The sequence below is a fragment of the Mastacembelus armatus genome, chromosome 16 (genome assembly GCF_900324485.2).
Source record: "Mastacembelus armatus chromosome 16, fMasArm1.2, whole genome shotgun sequence".
NCBI lineage: Eukaryota > Metazoa > Chordata > Actinopteri > Synbranchiformes > Mastacembelidae > Mastacembelus > Mastacembelus armatus.
The window spans coordinates 16,532,480-16,556,484 of record NC_046648.1 but is presented as its reverse complement, the minus strand read 5'-3'; the positions used below and the strand labels follow the sequence as shown (position 1 = coordinate 16,556,484).

The 24,005-nt window shown below is 40.3% G+C and overlaps 3 protein-coding genes across 8 annotated transcripts; 1 reads left to right on the top strand and 2 right to left on the bottom strand.

The window, feature by feature from the left end:
- Positions 1-3,617: 3,617 nt before the first annotated feature.
- Positions 3,618-13,792, bottom strand: shisa7a (shisa family member 7a). Of its 4 annotated transcripts, XM_026317348.1 has the most exons (9): positions 13,655-13,792; positions 12,115-12,315; positions 10,615-10,758; positions 10,423-10,466; positions 7,650-10,039; positions 6,708-6,862; positions 6,153-6,218; positions 5,679-5,864; positions 3,618-5,466 (listed from the first exon to the last, which is right to left on the bottom strand). In XM_026317348.1, exons 5-9 carry the CDS (start codon positions 8,414-8,416, stop codon positions 4,547-4,549), a joined length of 2,094 nt encoding a protein of 697 aa, XP_026173133.1. In that variant the 5' UTR covers positions 8,417-10,039; positions 10,423-10,466; positions 10,615-10,758; positions 12,115-12,315; positions 13,655-13,792; the 3' UTR covers positions 3,618-4,546. The 4 variants fall into 4 exon arrangements, with proteins under 4 accessions (XP_026173133.1, XP_026173134.1, XP_026173137.1 ...); XM_026317349.1 differs by lacking the exon at positions 10,615-10,758; XM_026317352.1 differs by lacking the exons at positions 12,115-12,315; positions 13,655-13,792 and adding an exon at positions 11,084-11,213.
- A 238-nt stretch (positions 13,793-14,030) lies between these two features.
- Positions 14,031-18,387, bottom strand: ube2s (ubiquitin-conjugating enzyme E2S). 2 transcript variants are annotated; one of them, XM_026317353.1, is made up of 5 exons: positions 18,203-18,387; positions 17,468-17,545; positions 17,157-17,304; positions 15,615-15,805; positions 14,034-15,525 (listed from the first exon to the last, which is right to left on the bottom strand). In XM_026317353.1, exons 2-5 carry the CDS (start codon positions 17,522-17,524, stop codon positions 15,160-15,162), a joined length of 762 nt encoding a protein of 253 aa, XP_026173138.1. In that variant the 5' UTR covers positions 17,525-17,545; positions 18,203-18,387; the 3' UTR covers positions 14,034-15,159. The 2 variants fall into 2 exon arrangements, with proteins under 2 accessions (XP_026173139.1, XP_026173138.1); XM_026317354.1 differs by lacking the exon at positions 17,468-17,545 and having other exon boundaries at positions 14,031-15,525.
- A 1,331-nt stretch (positions 18,388-19,718) lies between these two features.
- Positions 19,719-23,880, top strand: josd2 (Josephin domain containing 2). Of its 2 annotated transcripts, none has more exons than XM_026317686.1 (5): positions 19,719-19,994; positions 20,204-20,333; positions 21,406-21,531; positions 22,057-22,251; positions 22,507-23,880. In XM_026317686.1, exons 2-5 carry the CDS (start codon positions 20,212-20,214, stop codon positions 22,616-22,618), a joined length of 555 nt encoding a protein of 184 aa, XP_026173471.1. In that variant the 5' UTR covers positions 19,719-19,994; positions 20,204-20,211; the 3' UTR covers positions 22,619-23,880. The 2 variants fall into 2 exon arrangements, with proteins under 2 accessions (XP_026173471.1, XP_026173469.1); XM_026317684.1 differs by having other exon boundaries at positions 20,201-20,333.
- The last annotated feature ends 125 nt before the right edge of the window (positions 23,881-24,005 follow it).

Genomic DNA, 24,005 nt, shown 5'->3' with positions numbered 1-24,005 from the left:
TACAGCAGGAGCCGTGAGTTATTAGAAGACAGTTTCACCCTAAAATCTAAAAGCACAGCTGTCCACTCCCAGTGAAGTGTTTGATACTTTTGCAAAATTAAAACACTATGTGAGGCCTATTACAATTAAAGGATGTTCTTCTATAATAACAATTAATGGCAAGTGGCACTAGATATTGTGGAGAAAGCAGTAATACATTTCCTATAGTCCAAGAGTCATCACTGAATTTTTTTGATCAAGAAGGTTCTGGGTTTGAAACCCATTCAAACCTGGGGCTTTTCATTGTGGATTTTACATGTTCTCCTCCTATCTGTGTGAGTTTGCTCTAGATGCTGCAGCTTTCTCCCACAGTCCAGAGACATGCAGGTTGGGAATAGGTTAACTGACTCTAAATTGCCCGTAGGTGTGTCTGTCCCCGTGTGTCAGCCCTGTGCTAAACTGGTGATCTGTCAAGGGTGTACCAAGACTTTCACACATTGTCAGCTGGGATTGGTTCCTGCCCCCATGACCCTCACTGTTCCAAGATAAGCAGCAGATGATGAATGGGTGGCTGTATAGATGAATGGATGTGTAACCAATTGTGCAATATTATAAAGTGCATTTACTTAACCATTATACTTCAGTGTAGTTTTTTATATACTTTTAATATTTACTTTAATTTTTTGCTACTCCCTACTTCTATTTCACAATTCATAAGTAAATGTTGTACTTGTTACTCCCCTAGATTTACTTTACAGATATAGCTCCTATTTACGGATTATGAAATAAATTATTAATGTCATAACATATGCTGCACCGTTATGGATTTAACTGCCACACAAGAGATAAAACCTTCCGCCTCAGCTATTATATCAATAAAATGCTACTTACACATGAATGCATCCGTAATCATAGTCCAACAAATAGTACAAACTCAGAGGATTAATTTGTTTGCTGTATGAGCACTTTTACTTTCAGTACATTAATACTTACATACTGTACTGTTTTGGCATTTTCACTGCAGGACCTTAAGGATCCTAAAATCTTAAAAAAACATTAAATGTTAGATACATTTGAGCAACCAGACAAAATAATTGGGGAAAAAAGAAATACTGATGGATGTGGTGTATGTGCCAGAGGAAGAGATTTAAACTGCAGAGGTTGTGGGTGACCCAAACATCCACAAAATACTTTATGTCTGAAAAAATAAAACTCAAAGTGCTCAGAGAACAAGTCCAGATTTTACTCTTCATGCTCTAAAATGAATGACAAAACATTTTCTCCCACGAACTTTATTATACAAATTCTTTGTAAGTCACTGTCGTATCCAAGGGCATCAATTCATTGAACAATAACAAAAGGGTCATTTAGAAATTTATAGGCATGAAAATAAATCCATGAATTCCATTACTGGACACTGTCCCTGTCCATACAATTTACTGTTAGTAATGCTTTACATTTCAGGTGGCCATTAACCATCCTCACTCTAAATGAATTCATAATGGTACTAACACACACCATATTCATTCATTTCTTTCTGAATACTAGCTTTTTTTTTTTTTTTAGCTCACTTGTGTGTGTATTAGCTGTGATAAAGAAATAACCCCTGTAGCTATGTTGGAGGCTATGACAATAGAAAGACAACAAAATGTTATGAGTTTGGCACTGTACAATTCATTAAATACTAACACATAATTTGTTGAATCCTCAAATTAATGTTGAAGAGATCACTCAAAATATTCTGATTGTACTAGCTATACAAAATACAATACTTGCACAAATTAGATTAACCATTTATAAAATTGTGATAATGCATTTTGATGGATATGGCTTGTGAGATATTACAGACTTTGCTACAGACCTTTTGTGGCTCTATTAAAAAAATCTAATACTACTATATGTCATCTGTCCTATTTCCCTGAAAAAAAGACACTGCACTCAAAGCGTTCTGGTTTCCATTAGACCTCTCCTTTTCTCCGACCTGTGCAATAAACATTCATCTGAACACATATACAATATGGCATCATGGGTTTTTGTGTTTACAACCCATAATTAAATTATTGGAGTCAGGCTGCTGCAGTGGAAACAGCAGACTGTCTCTGGTCTGGTGGCGTTAATAACCTCTGGCCCATCCCAAACTCGTTTGTCTCTCACTGGCTGTTAAAACACTGTCACATACACATAGTTTTAGAAGGCTGCAGATTTTTTTCAATAGATGTTTTTCTACCAGAGCGGAAACCTAAGTAATCACTTGAGATCAAGAAGTCATAAGGCTGATGTCTAGGCACGGTACATACAGCTGGAAATTTGGCCATATGAGCACTGGCGGCCTGAAAATCCAGTCATACTGTAAATGCCTCTCAATGAAATGAAGCCTGCATGCATCAAGATTTGGAATGTTTTTAAAAACTGGAATTTATGACCAGATGTATGAAAAACGAACTAGTCATGAGAATGCTAGTTATCTAAAAACAATAAACACTTAAATTCCACCAAGTAAAAGAACATCACATTATAAGATAATTGTTAATAATAACCATAACAGTTATAATAATATAATAACACTCCATATTTATAACAACTATATTTAGCACTGTGTATAGGAAGATTGTCCAAATGAAATCTGTTTGTTTATCAGCATTACATCTCTGTATCCTTTCATGTGACTGAACAAAAAACAAGCAGTAACAAGTTCTTCCTTTGATCTGTGTAATTTCCTCTGATTTTGGGTGATTAAAAAAAAAAAAAAAAATCTTCTCTCAATACCTTCCATTGATCAGTCACCGCCAGCCATGCTTGTACAGAATGTAAACCTCGAGGACATGATACAAAGTCAGTTTGTATCTGGTGCAAATATCAGGGGACAGAGTTGTGCAAAGTTTTGTCTCTGTGTTTCTCTTTGAACTGTGTTTAAATTGCGCTCATTTTTTGTACACATTAATACTTAATACATCATGACAATATCAACACAAAATCAAGAGAAAGAGATAGCATTTTATATGGACCACAGATATCACATACTACAGTATATAGGATAGGATAGCCCTTAGTATTGATAAGCGTTGTTATTGATGAAGTTTTTTTTCTTTTCTTTTTTTTCTTCTCTTTTCTGTTCTTTTTTTTTTGGTTTTTTTTTTTTTACTCATAATGGCTGAAGTGCGTTATGATACAGCAAGTCTTCGTTGTGAGGATGGGAAGGGCTTCCTAACCATCCAAGTCTTTTACGGCATGTGGGGCCACGCAGGAGAAGGCCCCCAGGTTGCCCTCAGTCCTGACTCAGGCTTACTCTGTGACTGTACAAAATATCACTGACTTCTATAATTTGTCTCCTGGTGAGAATAATAAAATGGTGATTGTCAGACCAGCTTCCTCTGTGGTATTTTCTTTGTTATCTCCATAAATGGCTTTGAAGGACAATTGTGTAAGTGCAACCTCTGCGTCACGGCCTATTCATTTACTGCTCTGTAGAAAAACGTTTGCTTCTCATAGACAACTTACATTAAAGCAGGTTGCCTCTGTAATGGTAAACTGAATATACTGTACATCTGTTCTGTTCTGTGTTTATGTCAAGACTTTTTTTGTAGTATCATAACGGATGGCTCTATATTATTTGGTAGCCCATTGTTTTTACAGTTTGGTCCTGATCTATCGATGGGAACATTAGGGAAAACTTTCCCATAAGGTAATCTAGGATCTGCTTACACTCCTTTAGTGTAACAGTGATCAGTGTGAGTTCCTCAGGGGATTTGATCTAAGGTCACATGGAAAACTAGGCAACCCAGGCATCAGACCAGTAATATGGGTACATCCGCAGATTAATGGAGCAGGGTCCTTCCACTATCAGGCTGTTGTGCCCCAGTCAGAAACAGCCCCCACCTCATCCAATCATTTACACCGGAAACAATGAAAAGTATTTCCGTCCCTCTGTGCTGGGATGATGCTGGCTCAACAGAGTCTCCAAAATCACCTCACCAGGCACACAGTTCATTCAGACTCAAGTCCGAGATTCAGTTTAATAAATCGTTGTCGGCAAGGGCTAAGCAGGTTGACAGTCCAGCAGGGAGTTGGTTCAATTCTCCATGAAATTCTGTGATATAATATTTCACATGGTCCTTTTCGTCATCGATCATTTTTTTTGATATTGTCTGGTTCCCTATCTAATATGGCTCCTGAGTACATTTGGAAAAACATATAAAAACAAAATTATGGACAACACTTCTGTTGGTTTTGTTTCACCCTTCCAGTCAGTCTTTCTATAAGTAATGGCACTGCTGTATATGGCAATATGGCAAATTCTGTTACAAAATATGGCTGATGTAGGCTATCACATAATTGGAACAGATATTCCTCACCTAGATTTTAAATTATCATATTTAAGCTGTTAATTAAAAGATTTTTTTTTTTTTTTAAAAGACACTAATTTGAATAGCCTAAACACATTATACTGGTACTATATTTTATACTTATAGCTTTACTTCTTGTAGTTGTACATCTAATAGTTAAATGGGTAAGGGTGGTATATTCCCATACCTTAGATGAGGGGTAAACTCTACATTAGGCACAATTTTCACACCGTCACCTCATTTTTACTGCCCGTCCTGATCCCCTGACTGCCTCCCCCACTTCCTCCTGACCCTCCACCACCCCCTCCCGGTATGAAATGTAGCTGCTCAATGGTATTCTGCCTTTTCGCTGCAAAAGCCATCCTCCTCGCGCTGTGGCCCCCTAGCGTTCCCGTTCCCATGACTACCCCTGCTCCGGGCATCTCACCCGCCCAGCCCATGCCCCCGCTCATGTGCCCTGTCATGGCCGTGTTCCTCTCCTGCTCTCGTCCGGACGTGGGGTGCGAGTTCATCTTGATCATATGGTGCCGGTCGAGTGAGGGTGTGGCGCAGACATTCTGCTGGGACTGGGCCTTCTGCTGGCGAGGCAGTGTGGGGACAATCCCTCCTGTGTGGGCATATGGATCTACAACCCCCATCCCGCCGACCCCCATCCTCTCCTCCAAATGATCTGGTGACATGAGCAGTCGTTCCTGTCTCTCCTGCCTGTCCTGGGTCTTGCGAGTGAGGGTCTGCGTGTTGGAGTTCTTGTTAGAGGCAGCCATGGCTTTGTAGTATTGGTGTTGTTGGTTCTTAGACAGCCGGGACAGAGTCCCTGTGTTACCAGGAACATCACCCATGTTGAGCAGCTGGTCAGTGGACTTAACTTTCCTCGGTGGCTTGGAGAGAGTGTCGTAGTTTGGATTGTACTGGGGCTCTGGGGGGTCCAGAGGGTAAGGATTGGGGGTGGGAGAGGCAGGCATACCAGAAGGTGGTGGTGGGATCCAGGGACGAGCTGCATGCCTAGGAAGGGTTCCTCTTCCACTGAGGGTGTAATCTCCACCCCAGTGGAGGTGATGCTGAGAGGACTGGAGGGCTGGCTGGGCTGTGTGAGGCCGGCGCTTGGTGGTGCAGTAACCAGATGAGTATTCATCAAGACCTTTCTCTGCAACCCAAACAAAATTTCTCTGAATTGTTCATCATGGCAGTAAATAGAATCAACACATAATGACGCATCCCGCACTTTATGCTATTGAGTCAAGAGTGTCACTGCATTTCAGGATTCATGAAACAGCTGCACAAAGCACATGAAAACGGGCGTGAGGGTCACACACACTGGTGTATTTGTTCTCATTTCTCAAAAATTAAGGTACTTACCGAGGCGTTTGAGCGAGGAGTATCTGTTAAGCTCAGGCTTGGTGGCACTCTCATAGGAGGGAGGCAGCTGAGCCAGGTTGTGCAGAGAGTGATGGAAGGAAGGCTGGGATTTGGTGTTGTTGTGTTTACTGGAAAGCAGGGTGCCTCCAGCTGCCAGCTGAGCATTGTTCATTCGAGGGGTGCGTTCTGCGGCGACCACAGGGAGAAAACAACAGTGTGTTAAATGAGATTTGCTCCTTTGGATATAGCTCACTGCATGTAGCACTGTGTGAATCTACCGATGTTCACCGGAACAGACAGATTTTAACTTGCTTTCAGGACTAACACAAGCAACCAAAGCTATGATAATCATTATTATTGTTGCGATGATTGAGCCTACTTTTGAGCTTAAAATGAAAGTGAATGAAGTAAATGAAGCATTGTGGCGATTACATGTAATTTACATAGAAGCACGGCTTTCACCAGCTGCCTTACCGATAGTTGCGGTGTGTTTGGGACTGGAGCCTGATGAGTGGATAAAATTGTGTTGCAAATTGCCCACTGTAAGTCAAAAGAACATAAGATAATCAGCTCACAAAATTGATGTCAGATAGTTTCCAGTTCAATGGTTTTTTAGCATAAAAAGATAAAGGCAGCTATGAATCTATTTCCACCAATGCACCTTCATATTACCATGTAAGGCATGCATATTTTATAAGCACTTATGTCAAGACTCATGTGCATTTAATTACTTGAACTGTGGAGATTTTATATCACTACGTGAAGGTGTCTTTCGTTAGTGACCACTGCCAGTAAACAGAAATGAAGGATTTACATTTCTTATACACCACCACCAAGGATTTTATTGTTTTGTCTATTAAATAGTTGTAAAAAAATATCTTGGGGTGGGACACACACAAACAAAACATGCATTCATATACGGTCGTGACAAACACGATGTGCTCTGCATACAGAGGATGTGGTTCAAAAGCTTTAATTGCATGGCTGATTGTGCTATTCAGTAATGCTGTAAAAGCCCTAGACCCTCACATCTGTTGTCCTTGCTGGGTAGTCCTGGGGCGTAAAGATTTTTTGGCGCTCTCCCCAGTGTCCCCTGTCCATCCCCTACAGCAAGGGCCACGCTGTTGTTTCTCTCATCCTGCTGGACTGGGCTCGACTGGTGCCGCAACATGTCAACCAGGGCTCTAATGATAAACATGACATCACATTACATTATCAAATTCTGTCAGTGTTTCTAATACTATGAATTTATACATAGTATCCTGTTTTAGGACTAACAGTACTTTTGGGGTGAGGATTTTTTTTTTTTACATTTGTCAATATAAACACTATTCGAAGATATTTTCTTTCGGACAGTGTTGGTTCATGTCTGGTATGCAGTAAAGCAGCCATATTCATGTGAGAATTCAGGGCTACATTTATCTTACAGAGCAATTCTAGAATTTGAGATCCATTTATTAAACATGTTCTTGAAATTGCATACATGTGATGAAGTTTTTCAGCCTTTTTCACATTCATCTAACAACTATTTGGATAAAAATTGTGTACACTTGCTGACAAGAAAGGTTTGAAAAAAAAAAACATGCACTTTTATTATTATGCATTCTCTAAGGGACCAAACGACATCTAATATCAGCCTTCAGCCTCCACCACTGCAGACCATCACACAAAAATGGAACCTGTACAAAAATCAAAATGCACATCTTTATCTTTTATCTTTAAGAGTATGGGCCATATATGAAATGAAAAGCCCAGAGGAAATCAAAACAACCATGAATTCTGCAGCAGCACCTCGGTGAAGATCAAATATGCTTCAGCTGATGACTAATAACATTATTTTGAGCCCAGAATGATGAATATAGGCCATTTATGGAGTCCTGTAAACCTAATTCCATTGCACTATTCATACATGGAACGAAGTAACAAATCCATCAATGAGAAATAATGAAAGAAAAACATTTCAATCCTCACCTGGGCATATTGAGGTCCCTCTGGTTGGCTTCCTGTTGCACCTTGTTAAAGACCACCTTGATGCCTACAGCAACCGCCACCATAAACACAACCACGCCACCAATGACGAAGCCTGTGTTGTGGCTCTGCTGCTTCAGCGGATCAAAGTCTGGGTCAGGACCTAATTCCTCCGGTATAATCATTGGGTCTGTCTGTGGTTTGGCCCAGTCTGGAGAGTCATAGTTTTTACAGATGTCCTGTTCCAGTTGCCGGCCACGCTCAGGACAGCAGAAGCGGTAGTGGCAGGTTCCACAGCAATAGATGAAGGTGTCCTTGGAGCAGTTGAAAGCGCTGTCAAAGTGTCCCATTACATCATAATAACCCCGACATACATCCGTCCATACATCTATCAGGTGTGGTCGAATGGGGGCTACCTGGGCTGCGCCCAAAGGAGGTGCTAGGGCCTCTGCTGAAGTCACATTTTTGGGAAACATGACCTGGGGCAGAGGTCTCGGAGGCATTTCCAGAACTCCCTCTGAGGTTTCTGGAAATTTCTCAGGGGTTTTGGTCCTGCCTTGGAGAGCAGCTGGCCTGATATTGGCCTGAATGGCAAGTAGCAAGAGTGAGGGACTGGAGCCAGGTTTGGGCTCCTCGGTGAACGGTCTCCCTGAGTGGTCTACATGCTGAGGAGGGGGGGATGGAGAGGTCTCCACAACAGTGGTTAGTGGGGCAGTGAGGAGGGAGAGCAGGGAGACAGCGAGGACTCGGAGATTGGTGGTGGGCGTCATTTTTACATGACTATGAGATCTATTTTCTGATGTTGAGTCAATGCAGTTACACGCTGTATCCGCTTTTGCAGTTTAACCCACTAAAACGACACGTGAAACATTCAGGTAGCATGTATAACCTACTGAATACTCAAGATGTACTGAATCAGTAGTTTCATTCAGCAATTGTTGAAATTTCAAACCTGTGTTTTGTTTTTTTTTGTTTTTTTCAGAAACTGAGAATTTGTATAATACAATAAAAGAAAATGCCAGGAAAAATAAACCTGTAAAGCGTTAATCCTGGTGATAATGGTATTAAAACGGTTTTAATTTACTGCTAGACGGGAACTCTGAACACGACTTCATCTTTTGCCCTCCTAAAACACCTTGCTCTTAGTCCTTAGTGCCTTGTTCTGCGTGTCCCACTGAACAAAAGAAGTAAGATCTGACGTACTGCTGGGTGGAATTATTTTTCGTAAGTACAAAGCCCAGTAAAAATTAGTTGTAGTTATTTTCAATAAAATATGGCAGCCCCATACATTCCTGTGCTGATCATGGCACTTGAACAATAGTCTATGGCCAGTGTCATATTAAATGTAAACAGTTTTAGCTGTTTTGTTAATTCCTAAATGACTATTTAAGTCTGGCACTACATACATTCAGAATTGGCACTTATTTAAGTTGTAAGTAAATCTTTTCTGGAAAAAAACGTATTAAATCAATAATTCTTTTCATATATTTGGTGCTGTTTAGCATTGTAAACAATCAAATTGAAACAACAGACTCACCACTGATGAGAACTATCCATTAATGATGCCTGCAGGGACGTATCTCCATGTTATCTTGTCCTAGGCACTCATCACATATATAGATACACCATGTACTTTATTTTAATCTTTTCTCCGGCTGGATTAATGTGCATCAGTACTCGCCTGGTACGGACTGTTACTGTGACTGGGCTGGGGGCGATAATGAGGGAGGCTCGGCTTAAGTGCTAGAAGAATGTAACAACTGAAAAACTGGAGTAAGCATAAACCGAGGAAATGACTCCCAGCCTGTGAAACACATTGCAAAATGAGGCAAATGTCATAGATTTTAAATTTTCTGCATTCAACTTCAGGACAAAAAGTCGCCCCGTATCATTCAACTATATAGCTAATTAGAAGTGAGATGAAGGGCACATTGCTTCTCCATGTGACATGTCTCTCTCTAAGCAAAATTATTCCTGATTTGTCTCCGAGGTTCAAAGAATATCACTTTTGTTGAGAAATATGTAAATGTGTGAAGTTATTGTGTTGGAGGTGTTGGCAATAATAGACAGAGGCAGATCTGTCTCCCACAGAAATTATAATTATATGTAATTATCAAAACGTCCCTATCTGTAGCAGAGAATGTAGGCACAGATGGGGGAGACAGAATGCTGAAATCACTGAGGGCTCCACTTGTTTCAGTTACATGCTCCTCTAACCTTCTGAGGAGAGTTCAGTGAAAGAAAAAAAAAGAGACAACGCAGCAGCTCTCCCACTCCAAAAGAGCTCTCCAGGAGATTTTTTTCTTCCAGTCCTCTCTATATGTTTGATTTTCAGAATTTTCTTCGGGTTCACAGGCCGACAATCAAACCTGGAACGTGTTGGCCGAGACCCGCTGTAATACAAATGAGAGACATGATTAGAAAGAAGCCATTTCTCTTACCTTATTCATACATGTGCACAATGTGAGCAGACGTGCAATGTAACGGTGCCTTTTTTTTTTTTTTTTTTTTTTTATTAATTGCATTGTGTGTTTGTGCACAGTGAAGGGAAACGGAGTGTGTGTTTGTGTGTGCCTGTTTGGTTGCAGGAGGAACACGCTTCTGAAAAGCCAGTGAAAGAGAAAACAGCAGAGGGATAAATGCAGGGTAGGGATTTAAATGAGCAAAGAGATTGTGGCGAGCAGGAAGAGCCAGAGGTATAGATGCAGAGACGACCATGAGTGGGAGGGCGGTGTGTGGGTGGCACAGAATCAAGTACATTTCTCCCAGCACTTACCAATACAACACAGCACATCACACAAACAGCACCGGCAAACAGATCTGCAAATACAGTCCACACACAAGAAGTGCTAATCAGAACTGTAAATCAGCTGCTCTTAGAACAGTTCAAGGGGAAGAATCAGTAGCTGTGTGTGTGTGTGTGTGTGTGTGTGTGCATGTGAGAGACTATAGTAGGCATTTTGTAAACCTCCTTGTAGTTGGTCTCTGCCTCTCTCCTTTATTCTTGCTCCCTCCTTCTCCTCTTTCTCCCTCGTTCTTGCTTTCTCTCTTTCTCAGATTCTGTGCGTGGGTTGAGGCAGCTAACTCTCTCAGAATAGCACTGCAGCTCTGTCTGTGTGTGAGTGAAAGAGGCAGGGAAAGAGAAAAGAGGCAGAATCCAATGTACACCCATTAGCCAAACGAGATTTCAAAGTCACATCTGCCCGTCTCTTTCTCGACAAGATGACACTGATGCCTCACACCACCGTCTGCCAACACTGCTCAACTTGCACTGCCGTTTCTTTTTGTTTTTTTCCTGCCCTGACTCCATTCACCTCATGAGGGTGTTCTGGCTAAATATCCAAACCTCTCTTCAGTAAATATGCAATTACAGCATACAGAGACTGGAAAGTCAACACATTGAAAATATTCATTCAGAATGTTGTGGGCCAAGTCACCTGCATGTAAAATCCTGAAGTCTGATATTACATCTTTTCAGCAGTCACTCAACATACAAAACCAGCAAATCCTCCTGTAGCCATCTCTCTGTACATGGTGCTGTTGAAGCAATGCAGTATGGAGAACCAAAGGGTGAAGGGCACACGGTGAGAACTGTGAAGATGCATCTCTGAGTTACATGGCCACTGAAGGCAGGGTAACGCATTTCAACAAATTCTTGGCATTGAGAGAAATTTTAATCAAAGCAAATGAACCAAGCGGCCCCCTTACTTCCGTTGCAGGATGCTGACGAGCTGTGCAGACGGATGGGCATGCAACAATTTCAACAGGTGTTTGTTGCAAATGAAACAAAATGGCTTCTTTTTCTTTAGATACGGTGTTGCAAAACGCGCAGGCATCAACCAGGGACGGGGGAAAAAATCCTGAACACAAGTCGTGCTGATGCAAAAGACATTAAATGACAGTAAAAGCCGCGCAGCAGCGGCTGCTTTAGTCTGGGCAGTAAAATATATGCTGCGCAACGACTTCGCATCAACCGACTGACTCGAACATGGACTCCCCACACTACACAACACCTTTCATTAGGATAATAAGTTCCAACTTGCAGTGAATAAGCATGCAGGTTATGGACATGACTTGCATGTATCAGTAGGGTAAGAGTGCGTGGGTGTATCCGTGCCGGTGTGTGTGTGTGTGTGTATAGTCCGGCTGGATGCGTCTGTGTGTGTGTGTGTGTGTGTGTCAGTGTTCTTAAAATCAATATGTTCATAATGTCGCAATGTACTGGCCCTTCTCGATAAAAGTGTTTAAGTGATGAAAGACATGTCAGCCCAGCGTGAAGCCTGTGTGTAGATCTCTCTGTGGCGCAGCTTTCATCCAAATGTTTTGTTGCACCGATGCTTCCAAACAGATGCCAAACTAATTTCCCCATTCACACAAACAAACACACAGTGAACGTCTAATAAAGATTCTGCCTGTAAATCGGTAATTGATGTTGTATTGAGAAAAGGTGCATAATGTCGTGTCTTACCTGTGCGTTGCTCTGGGGTTTGATGCTGGAGAACAGCGCTGGGAGAGCCTGCGCACTGTACCTCAGCGTTTCTCAGATGGCAGCCTCTTATTGTAGCAGATGATCAGGACACTTTGAGCTGTTGCTGGATCTGCCAACTGTTTTTAAATGCCTGCGATTCTGAGTGCAGATCTCAAGCATTCTTGATGCGTGTCCATCAGGCTTATTGATAATCCATCACCACGACAGAAGGGGGGAAAAAAAGAAAACGATCGGGAGAGAGAGTCAGTGCCCTGCGAGATGTTCTGAGATTTTCTGATACATGTGACAAAGCAATTCAACTGCACACGACATCGGAAAAAATCCGTGTGTTGTGCAACACAAGTTACACTAAAACTATCTCGGAGAACGCGGAATAATTCAGGTGTCGGATGCTCAAAATGTCAAAACGTATCAACGAAAATTCACCCGCCCACCCAATTGAACTTTTCTCCATGTACAACTGACTGAGCCTGGTTTCCTTCATAATTTCCTAGCGCGATGGGTTACACCGCCTAACTGCGACTGGCCTCACGGAGGTCCGCCTGCGGGGGAGCGCTGTGATTGGTCGGTCAGACTGGTGCTGATGAGACTCGGCTCCGCGCTGCTTGGCGCTGCCAGTCATTAGGCCCATTCAACTGGTGGCGTTTTATCCTTAACCCCCTCCATTTCATCCCCCTTGCCATTTGAATGTCGCTAGGGGTCTACATTTTTACAGGCTGTGACAAAAAATTAGATCGCGCATGGATCTGACTGTTTTTTTGTTTTTTTCAAAAAAGAAGGTAAAAGTCAGGGCTGAAACAGCGCTGTAAAAAAGGGAATAAACGTGCAAAATTAAATCAGTCGGTAAAGTCAGCAGGAGACCTCTGAGATCCAAAGTGCGTGAGTGTGCGTGCGTGTGTGTGAAAGAGGGAGAAAAGACACGGTTGCCACAGCAACTGTCATTATATTGGTGGCAATTATGAAAGCGATGAAAACGGGGAAGGGGAGAGGATTGGCGCAAAAGCTGCAACACTGGAGCGTGAACGATTCTGTCAATTAGACCCAGACTGGCAATTCAGAGGTTTCTTCAAGTTTAGGATCAAGAGGAAAAACGTTGCCAAGTCACACAACATAAAACAGTGGAGGAAATGTTGCATGAGGTCTGTGAGGGACTGCCACATACAGTATACCTGCCTCCTCACATTAGCAGCACACTTGCACTAAATTTATACCAAGCATTGTGTTACGTGGATCAAAACCACTAATTCCACATAAGACATACAGGGTGAATCGTGATTACACTGTAGGTGATACAGGAAACCAATATGCATCCCCTGTAAACCTAAACCCAGGCAATATATCAGACCGCAAAATTCACACGTCTCTTCAAAAAAGGAAAGAACGATTATAGAATAGTGAGGATATGCAATGAAGGTGGATATCAGGTGGGGAAGGAGGTAAGCACTTCCAAAATGGGGCTTGGGGAAGGTGTAAAGGGTTATGTGGAGCCCCAGGTGTCTAAGAAGGGCCTGATAATTACCTGCATGGCAGGCTGCTATTTCTACACAGGTGGGTGGGCTGCTGCATGTCTGCAGTAGAGGCCAGTGGAGCCCTTCATTAGATGGTCCAATGATGCTCTACCGGGTGCACTTTCACTCACTGGTTTGCTGGGGTGGATGCAATTACTGGTTTCCTCATAATGGTTATTCCATCACTGCAGAACAAGAGACCACTATAAACAAAATGAAGCGCCATTATACGTCACTGAACAGTAAAAGGTTTGCCCTAGTAGCCACTGTCAGCAGCTACACTGATCCTTGCAGAACATACAGTATGACTGGAGTTACATTTTAAACAAAAAAAATTACACATGCAATGTAAAAGGAGCAAATATGAGTCAATGTTTTCCACTTCACTCCTCAAATGTCAATGGTTTATTAATTTAAATAATTTAAAATGGACACAAAATATCCAGCCACTCTGCACAATGACAGGTGTTTCAGAGGCACCTTTTCCATCCAAATTGCATCATGCCTTCAGTGTGTTTCCTTGGGAAATATAGGCCCTGCATCCATTTATAGCAGTGAGGAAACCTGCCCAGGAAGTTCTGCCAGTGCATTGGGTGGGGAGACAATTTCTATTAAACATGAACGTTTTCCTATTAATGTTTTCTCTTCTTACCCATGCCTGGACAGAGCTGGGTATCTGATAGCACATACTGCTTTGCTGGGAAGAAAGGGTAGTTTAAGCAAGTAACACCACAGTATGCTTAATACAGAAACTAGATGATTCATTTTTAATAAAGTCGTCTGGCAACCTACCCTGTTCCCTTAATAGCCACTGATCTATGTCTTCACACGCAACCACAAGACAGCTGAATATGGACATGTCAATTATAAACAACTTTCGAAAATTCTGGACAGTAAAACAAATTCTAGAAAAGGAAGAAAAAAAAAACATTAAAAGAGGGCTGAGATTCGATGAACATAAGACTTTTTATACTCCACTGCTAACCTCGATACCTCGATTTCACAATGAACAGAATTTAAAAAGATGTTACCATTTTTGTGTCATTTACAATATGCTTCTCTCCCATTGGCAATAACATTTAGACTCAGGAATAAGCCTGGCTGAGCAGTACACAGTACCATCACAGCAGGATTTACCAAGAAACACTTCAAAAAGAGCTGATAGAGACAACAGCAGCTATCTCTCAGTTATGACAGATCAATTCAGAAGAGGTCACGGGAAAAATACAACTAACGGCATGATTTTAGCAGTGAAATTGCATGCATTCTTTTAAAAGAGGAATAAACATTTGTCATCCTGTCTTTAGGTTGGGAATAACTGATCTGTAATGCCAACGGGACAAACTGGTGGCAAAATAGAAGTTAAGAAATGAGTATAAAGTGGACATTCTGGATCAGTGGTAGAAAGAAGAGTCAAAAAGAAAAGGGAACAAAAACATTGTCAGCACACTTCAATATTTATATTTACACACTCACACAGAATACACACACACACACTAAGAATTTTGCTAAGGTATTAAAGTCGCCTCAATGCACGCTTTTTATCTGCTTTCTTTTTCCCTGCTACATTATTAGTGCTACTACTGTTGCTACTGCTGGTGGTGGTACTGGCTCCATTAGCTCCATTACCCAGAGCTGCAGGCACAGCTGCTGCACTGGGTCCCGCTCTCTTTGTGGGGTCACCCGCATGCTTCTTCGGCTGTGGGCCATCATTAGGGTCCTGAGGTGCCCCAGAGGTCCCGCCAGGCCCGCCCATGGCATGGATCTCTGTGAGCAGGCGAGCACGGGACTCATATTCTGCATAGTCCTCTAAGAGCAAACGCCCAGCCTCTTCGTTCAAAGCTGACTCAGGGTTCGGATGGATGAGAAGACACTTGATTGTCTGTAGGGAAGAAGAAGACAGGAATTTAAAAACTGGTGAAGGGAAGACAGCTGCCACTCAGAATAAGAAAGACTGATGGTTTATCTTACAAGTAAGATATGTCTGAGGCCAAGTTCTGCTTTCCAGTCCCTCTTCAACACATTGACACAGATCTCTCCCTTGTGACCAACGTTAGGGTGAAAAATCTTGGTCAGGAAATACCCCTTGGGTGGAACAGCAGGGAAGTCCTTCCCGAGGACCAGACGCATTCGGAAAATGCCACCAGCAAATGGAGTTCCCTCTGTCAAAGCATAAAGAATTCATCACATGAACAGTATGCCCAGACTGCGCCAGACTTGCTCCATAAAAAGAAGAGGGTCACAGAGTAGCAACTGAGTCAACTGACAAAAACAGAAAACATTACAGCCAAAGTCAATTAAAAGTGAAGAGTGCAAACGCCTTGATTTAATTAGAATCCATTTGTTCTGTGGTAGAAACTCATACACTAATAAACATGCGACCTTATGATAAATGATGCATCACCATCTGAAAATAATGACTACATTACCTAAGATTGCTAATAAATATACTATCCTTGGACTGAAAAAAACCACAAAAAAAAAAAAAAACCCAACTCTTTTGGCTGTGGTTTGCAAATATCTGACACCAATAATATCAGTAACTAATAAATCACACTATTGCAGAGACGTTGGTCTGTAGAGGAGTTCAAAAATGTGGACAAGTCTCTGGCTCTTCAAGGCCTACTTAACAGTAACATATGAAGCAATGAGCTCATTGTCCCAAGATTGTTTAGACATTGCTGGCTGCGTGGTACACATGGGTTGTGTGTCACCCATGGACTTAGCAACATTAGCAAATCCAGAAATTTCAGCTTTGTACAATAATATGTACATTTTGGGGAGATGTGCATTATATTATCTACTATGAAAAAAACAGATGCATTAATGCATATCTTAAAGACCAATGAGCAAATTACACAATTATAAATTATGTATTTAAAATTGGCTAGGTAATCACAAAACTACCTAAACACAGAAGCATCCAACTCAGATTTTAGTCATAAGAGAGACATCAACAGTGATGAGCTGTTCTTACCATGGACTGATGGATGAAGAGATTGGTCATTAAGTGAAATCTGTCGAGTCCTGTTGTCACTACCACCATTATAACCATTTTATGCAACATAGTACAAAATACACCATCAAGTGCAATCTCGCTAAGTGGGCTAAAATTAGCTTAACAAAAACAACTGCCATTATAAAAGCAAGAAATTCAGGCAATTAAAAATGAATGAAATTAAAACTAGCATTATGAATTGCAAAATGAATAATTTTTAAAAGTTGACCTTTAACCTATATGGTCTACACAAAAATAACAACTTAACTAATACAATGATTTTTTATTTTTTTTTAAATGGAAAGTATAATAGTAATACAGTAGGAAAACAGCTTTTTTTTTTTTCACAGATACGAATCGATACGAATACTGAGATGTGAAAGGTACTGATGTGTAAAGGCTACTATGCTTAAATAATGGTTAATGAAAACAAAAACGGAGGACTTCATCTCTGTACAAAAGTCTTTTCTCGTGGCCAACACCAGTAATGCATGACACTATATTGCAGTGTTTACCTGGGCCTTCGATGGCTGTATGTAGTTCAGTTATGTCTTCTTCACTGGGATAAATCTTGATACCCTCAGGCGGGTCTGCTGCTAAAGCTGAAACCTCTTTGTAGACCAAACGAAGAACGTGAGGAGGCAAGTTCTCCACATTGGAGTTCTGGAGAGAGAGAGAAATATTTTAGCCAGTTCAGGTTGTGCATATGTACAGACAAGTCTACTAAAAAAGAAAATAAGTTAGGGCTTTTTGACAGTGTTGAGCATTATGGTGAAGCTTCTTTGTTAATTGCAACAACTTATTAAGTGAAGGAGATTGAGCTCACCTTGCCATCCATATACCTTGCAGAGACGTTTAAGTTATCAAAATTGTCTGTGTACATTACCAATTCATTGGTTTAACGCTACAAACAAAAACAGATGAAGAAAAAGAACATGATTGTTCTATTTAATCATACCTACACGCACTTCCATATCGTGGAAAATAAACACATAGCCTATCAACTATAAGTTATAAACTACCAAGACCATAACTGGCATCCCCTCACTAACTCATGTGTTCATAATCATCTCAGTTCAATCTGACAAATAAACAATGAGCTAACGTTATTTGGAGCAACTATAGTTACAGTACGTTACAGTGTTTCAACCTCTCATGCAGAACTGAAAGTTTTAACTTGTTTTGTTTAACGTGAACTTATCTGTCATTTAGACAGACGACATTACTACAGTAACGCTGGTAAAGTTAATGTAACGTTAACGTCTGTCGACAGTTAACTTTACGGTACTGTTAGCATTAACGTTACTAGCCTAGCTTCGGTCAGATCGCGTAACATTACTGTAAAAGCTATTCGGTTGTTCTAAAATTTGTGACGAGGTGTTTATTCTAAATAGATATTTATTTTATTGTTGGCAAATGCAGATGACAATTTTTAAATTAACTCAGACACTCCAGCATACAGACACAAGCCAAATTAAAAGCCCGACGGGAAGCGAAGGCTAAACATCGGATCAAGCTAGCAGCTACTCCTGTTAGCAGTAGGGTCGATCATGCAACTTACCATGTTTCAAAGGAGTTTTGCTGAGGTGGTAAATGCCTGGGTAGTGTCAAGTAAGCGGTGATTTGTGTGTTAATTTTTGGAAAAGGGCTATCTTTGATAAAAACTTAGCCGGGTCTTACTAGCTGCTGTTCTTTTCTTCTTTACGTTGACACAGGAACAAAAATACTATGCTCAGTTTAACCTACTGTCACGGACCAATCGGCATCTCAGTGGCGCTAAACGTCAGAAAATTTGAGCCAATAATGACGCGATATTGCGTTTGTGTCACAGTCCAAGTACCAATCAGAAACAGAAAGTCTAAAATAACACAGATACTCGTCAGCCATTGGTCCGTTTGAAAAATTCAAGCAGCAGATCCGAATGAGTTAATCAATAGAACACTATTTGATATTGTTCTTGAGTAAAAGTCTTAATACCATACTATTAAAATACTTCATAACAAGTTAAAGTCCTGCACTGAAATGTTTGCTTGAACATGAAACTGTAGGCTACTTCAAGAGTACAATACTAACAATTAGATAATGGTACAAATAAATATTATTAGATTTAAACTAGCTTCAGTGAGTAGATTGAGATTAGTATTAATAATATTTTGGATTAAAGGTTTATTATTACAATCATAAGATAACTGAACAGAAAGTTTACACTCACAGTTGTTTTTACATGGGCCTTTTACTTTTTTTTAACCAATAACCTAAAGAGAGGTCTCCTTCACCACTAAGTATAGATGCTTAATACAATACCTGGAATGGAGACTACTTTACATTACAGAGGTCTGTTATCTCGAAGTATTGATATCAGCTTTTGTGATTTATGTGTTTTTGTGAGTCTCACAAAAACACCTATCCATCAACTGTCCACATCCTGGAGTGATTTAGACGATTACTTGAGCAAGAAATTCTGTTATGAATACATACATTGATGATGTAAATATTTTGTTCTACTACTCTTGCAAGAATTTTAAAATTCACTTGATTGTTAATATTTAACATCACCAGTAGCAAATCTTTTATTCATAGATGGCTATGAATGCCTCCAGAAAAAAAAGCTGTACTCTGGAAATGTTCTTAACATTTATTGATATCTAACTGACATTTATGGGAAAAAAAATCAAATAAAATAACAATAATAATAATAATAATAATAACAATGAATACAAAATAGGTTCCAGCAGATTCCCGTGACCCTGGTTAGGAATAAGCAGGTATAGATAATGGATGGATGGATGAATAAATAAAAATAAAAAACAGAAAATGGCTTTATGGCAACAAAATGCACAAAGTATTTGTCTCAGTATTTCATTACAATCTAGATCAGTACTCCAATCCTCAAAATCATTGCCAATAATAAGAAACATTATAAAATTATCTAAAAAGAAAACAAATCGTTATGTCTGAGAAGTTCAATGGTGAAAATTGTGGTGTTTATACATTAAAATGACGATAATCAAACTGAAGGAAGAACAGGTTGAACACTAGAGGGCGCCTCAACATAACGTCCGCAGTTATTAGCTAGTTACGACAGAGCGGGGTGGAGAATAAGAAGCTTTAGTCGTTTTCTCTCTTTAGCTAAGGGCTTCGTGTTTATTTTATCGTATTGTTTTCTGAACACGTTCCGCAGAATTACAGTTAAAGTAATGGGTGTTCAAGTGCTGCTCTGAATACCGTAAAAGGGCGTGACAGCTGGACAACAACAACAACAACACAACAAAAACAACAGTTGTGCTTCCGGTTTCTGGATGTAGCTGTCAGACTCCAGCATCTTTTTCCCGGGGGAGTCGCTGTATCAGCAGGTCGGTAGCTTCATTTAGCTCTTGTAGAGCAATAATAGTTGACTTTACACCAGCAGAGTGTGATCACTAGGCTGATAACGTTTTATTTTTTGTGTTTAGCTTGAACAGTCTGTAAACAGCTGCGTGGTCGCTCCGTTAGCCAGCCAGCGTTAAACTAGCTGATGTTTACTGTGGTAACGTGGCTTTTCGCGTGTGTTTGTGTGTAGTAGGATTTATTATGAGTGAAGGAGAAGTGTTTCATGAGAAGCAGCGATTGGAGTTGTGCGCGATTCATGCACTTAACAACGTGCTCCAGGAGCGGGTGTTTACTAAGGAGACGGCCGATGACATCTGCAAACGGTACTGTCATGTTTTCATTACGCATCACTGTTTGTTCGTGTGGCCGCTTTACACAAATCCACAAGTATATTCACACATCCCATGAAATGAGTCAACAACAGGGGCGTTACTAACAAATCTGCCCCTTCACTATTTGCCATAGTCCAATTTGTTATCTCCACACTGCATTACACTTCTCATTCATAATTTGGTTACATATTCAGCACACATGGAGACACATTTGTTATCAGTTCTTTATAAAATAATATAAGAAATTGCTGTCGGTCTGTTAAACCTATTAATAATTTGTGTGTGTGTGTGTGTGTTTTATATCTACTTTTCTAAAAAAAAAGATTAAATGAGTGCAGTGTTCCAAATGACCTATGAGGTTAAAATAGTTCTAACAACAATTTTATTATTTCCTATCAAAATAATTTATTTTACCAATTACGCAGAAGCTGATTGTATCACAGATGTGTACTAATTGAAACCACACTGTCGCGGCCTGCCATAGGTAATGAAGGAAAGAAAAAGCAGAGTGGAATGAAATAGGATTGATGGTTAAACATTTTATCAACAGGAACTTCCAGGAGAAAATAGACGTGCTGCACTTTCCCCCAGCAAAAAGCATTGTGTTTAGTGTGGGTGTTGTTCATAAACTGACCTTGAGAGGACATGATTCAGGACTTGGGTAACTTATAACCTCTGCTAAAGAATTCACTTTGGGAAACCCTGTGACTCCACTGAATCAGAAACTTTGTCCAAGTTGTTATAAGCAAATAACAACCAGTACTGATAATTCTATAATTTTTAAAATTATAGAATTATTTTTTTAAAGGCACTTCTAAAAATGTAACCATATTCCATTAAAGTACAATGGAAGTTGTAGTGACAGAACTAAATGAATGTAGCAAAGTTTTAATATGTAAAATCAGGATGACTAAATGAGTAGATGGATTATAAGCATAGAGCAAAGAAAACCTCAGAGTGGTCCTGATTCTGAGCAGTCCTCCCCACCAATGGCCAAAACTAAAATGCAAAATACTGGCTATAAGGTGGGTTGTTGCTTTACTCTGTTTCTCATTGTCTGCAGGCTGGCACCACAGTGTGTGGTCAACCCTCATCGGTCAGTATTAGGTACAGGAAACTATGACGTCAACGTCATCATGGCGGCACTACAGAGCAGGGAACTGGCTGCGGTGTGGTGGGACAAACGCAGGTGAGCTTTAAACCCTGTGTCATTGGAAACTTTTCCTCAACAAGCCTTTTCACACTAATGTGCAGCAGGCAATTCCAAAACAGACAGTGCTTCGCAGCGTGCCTTGCATTTTCTCAGTTTGCAGTGCATTTCTTGTGTTTTAGTATGGACAACAGTTCTTTGTGTCAGGCCATCTTAATCAAAGAACAAAAGGGTCTTTTTAGACTCTCAGACAGATGCAGAGATACACACTTCTATACAAGAAGTACTCCATAATAAGAGACCATCCTGCAGTTCAAACACATGTTATATTGCACTTAAATTAAGAGGCATAATTCCCTTTTCTTAGCCACACTGTTAATCATCTCCAGCTGCTTGTGAAACTAGACAAATCAGGTGAGGCAGGGTGAAGTCCAGTAAAACACCTAGTGTCCTTTGTAATTGTTTAAAACTAAATATCTCCTGAAATACACTAAAAATAATAGAAAACTAAGAATATCTCAAGGTGGAAGTTTTGTTTAACATTTTTTTTTTTTTTCAATACAGGACAGTACAGAGCCTTTGCATGTCAAAGGTCCATGGCTTTATTCTTAATGTCCCATCACGAGTGTCACTTGGGATTGTGTCTCTCCCGCTCCGACGACGGCACTGGCTTGCGGTTCGCCGAGTTAATGGACAGTACTACAACCTGGACTCTAAACTGAAGAGTCCTGTGTGCATTGGGGGAGAAGAAGAACTATGGTAAGAGTTTGTATTTAGCTCTCTAAAATGTTTCCAGGCCTCTGTAATCTCTGTGTGTGTGAGTCTGAATTAGATTCAGTCTTGGCTTTTGCACGCTGCTTGAACTCAGTGAGTGAGTCATCCCAAATGAGTGGTCACATGAGGCTTACCTCACTGTTTGTGTCAGGATGCTGCATACTAGTAATCTGCCTTCTCTGTGTGTCTGTGTTTTTCTAACATTTGCTCTTGTTGTTGTTGTTGTTGTTTTACTTTCAGCTCATTTCTCAGTGAACAGCTTTCTCAGGATGTGGCAGAGATGCTTCTGGTTGTCCAGCGGGAAGTGGAGGAGGACGGTTCATGGCTAAACTCTGATAACCCAAAGAAGTGATCTCCTGGGACAAGACATACCTTTACATTTTAGCATGGAAAAATAACTCCTCTGGGAAACAAAAAAACGAACACCTCATTACACGATCCTCTTCAGGGAATGCACTAAAATACATTTAATATCTACACACGGACAGAGGAAGTTCCAAAGTGAAGCAGACAGGTTTTTATTCCTGAAACGAAGAACAGTTTTGATTGTAAAAGCTGTAAAAGCTATTTCTTTGATATGACCCATGTATTTGCATTATCCTCCTCTTGGTACGTTTGTTCTAACACTAGGCAGGTGCATTTAGGCTAACAGGTTTTATGCAAATGTGAGCTTGTTTGATGATACTTGAGTTGTGAAATGTGACTGAACATTCACACATTTTGTGGTAGAAAAATTGCAGGCATTGTTGGTGCATGACACAATTTCTGTGTGGGATATCACTGGACTTTTATGATCCAGTTGCCAAAATTAGAACATGTACTAATAAGATGGTAAAATCAAAAATGATAAGTTATTAAGTAGCACCTGAGTGCACCATCTCTTCCCAAAACTTATGTTGGAAACATTCTATGCACTGCAGTACTGTTTGTGTTTTCATACAGGCACAGGTATTGTGAAGGCATCATCTGGTGAGGCATTGAAGGAATATACCAGTGTCTTTGCATGTTTTCTTCCATTTACTACAAATGACTCCCAAGACATTGTTCACAACATGACACCTCTTGGATTTTGGAATGGTTTTTCTTTGATTTAGCTATAGCATAAATAATTTTGATGAGTTTTAGGTAATCCATCACAATGAATATCTTACCTCTTACCTATCTTACCAGAGTTATGTTGTTGTGCAGCAACAGAGTTGAATCTGCACAGTGACAAAGCTGACAAAAGTAAAAGCAGACATCACATTTGTTGGGATGGATTTCCTATTGCTTTCAGGTTTCAGTCTCTTCATGTTGATATATATATATATATAAAACACTACTGTTACATGCAAATGGTTGCATCGAAGTTAGTAAGCAAAAAAGGAAATGATGCAGGAATATGATGTACACTATTCTTGGATTAGTAGTATATGAGTTACACATGCAAAAACACCGGGCCTGTGACTGTATGTAACTTTTGTTTGTATTTTGACTCTTACTGAACTATGCATATCCAAAAGAATAGGAGCACTGTCTCTGGTACACACTAGTGACTAAGTTAAACTTCAACCTAATCTCTGAGGTTCATAATATTGAAACTTATTTATATTAAACTTTGACTTGTTGTTTTAACTATGCATGTAACACATGCTGTGTGTTTCTTGTAGGACATGATGAAGACCCGTGTCAGGTTATGGAAGTTATTTTTATTTATATTAGACTCTTGAGTGTAAAAGGATGCCATTCAAAAGGAGCAT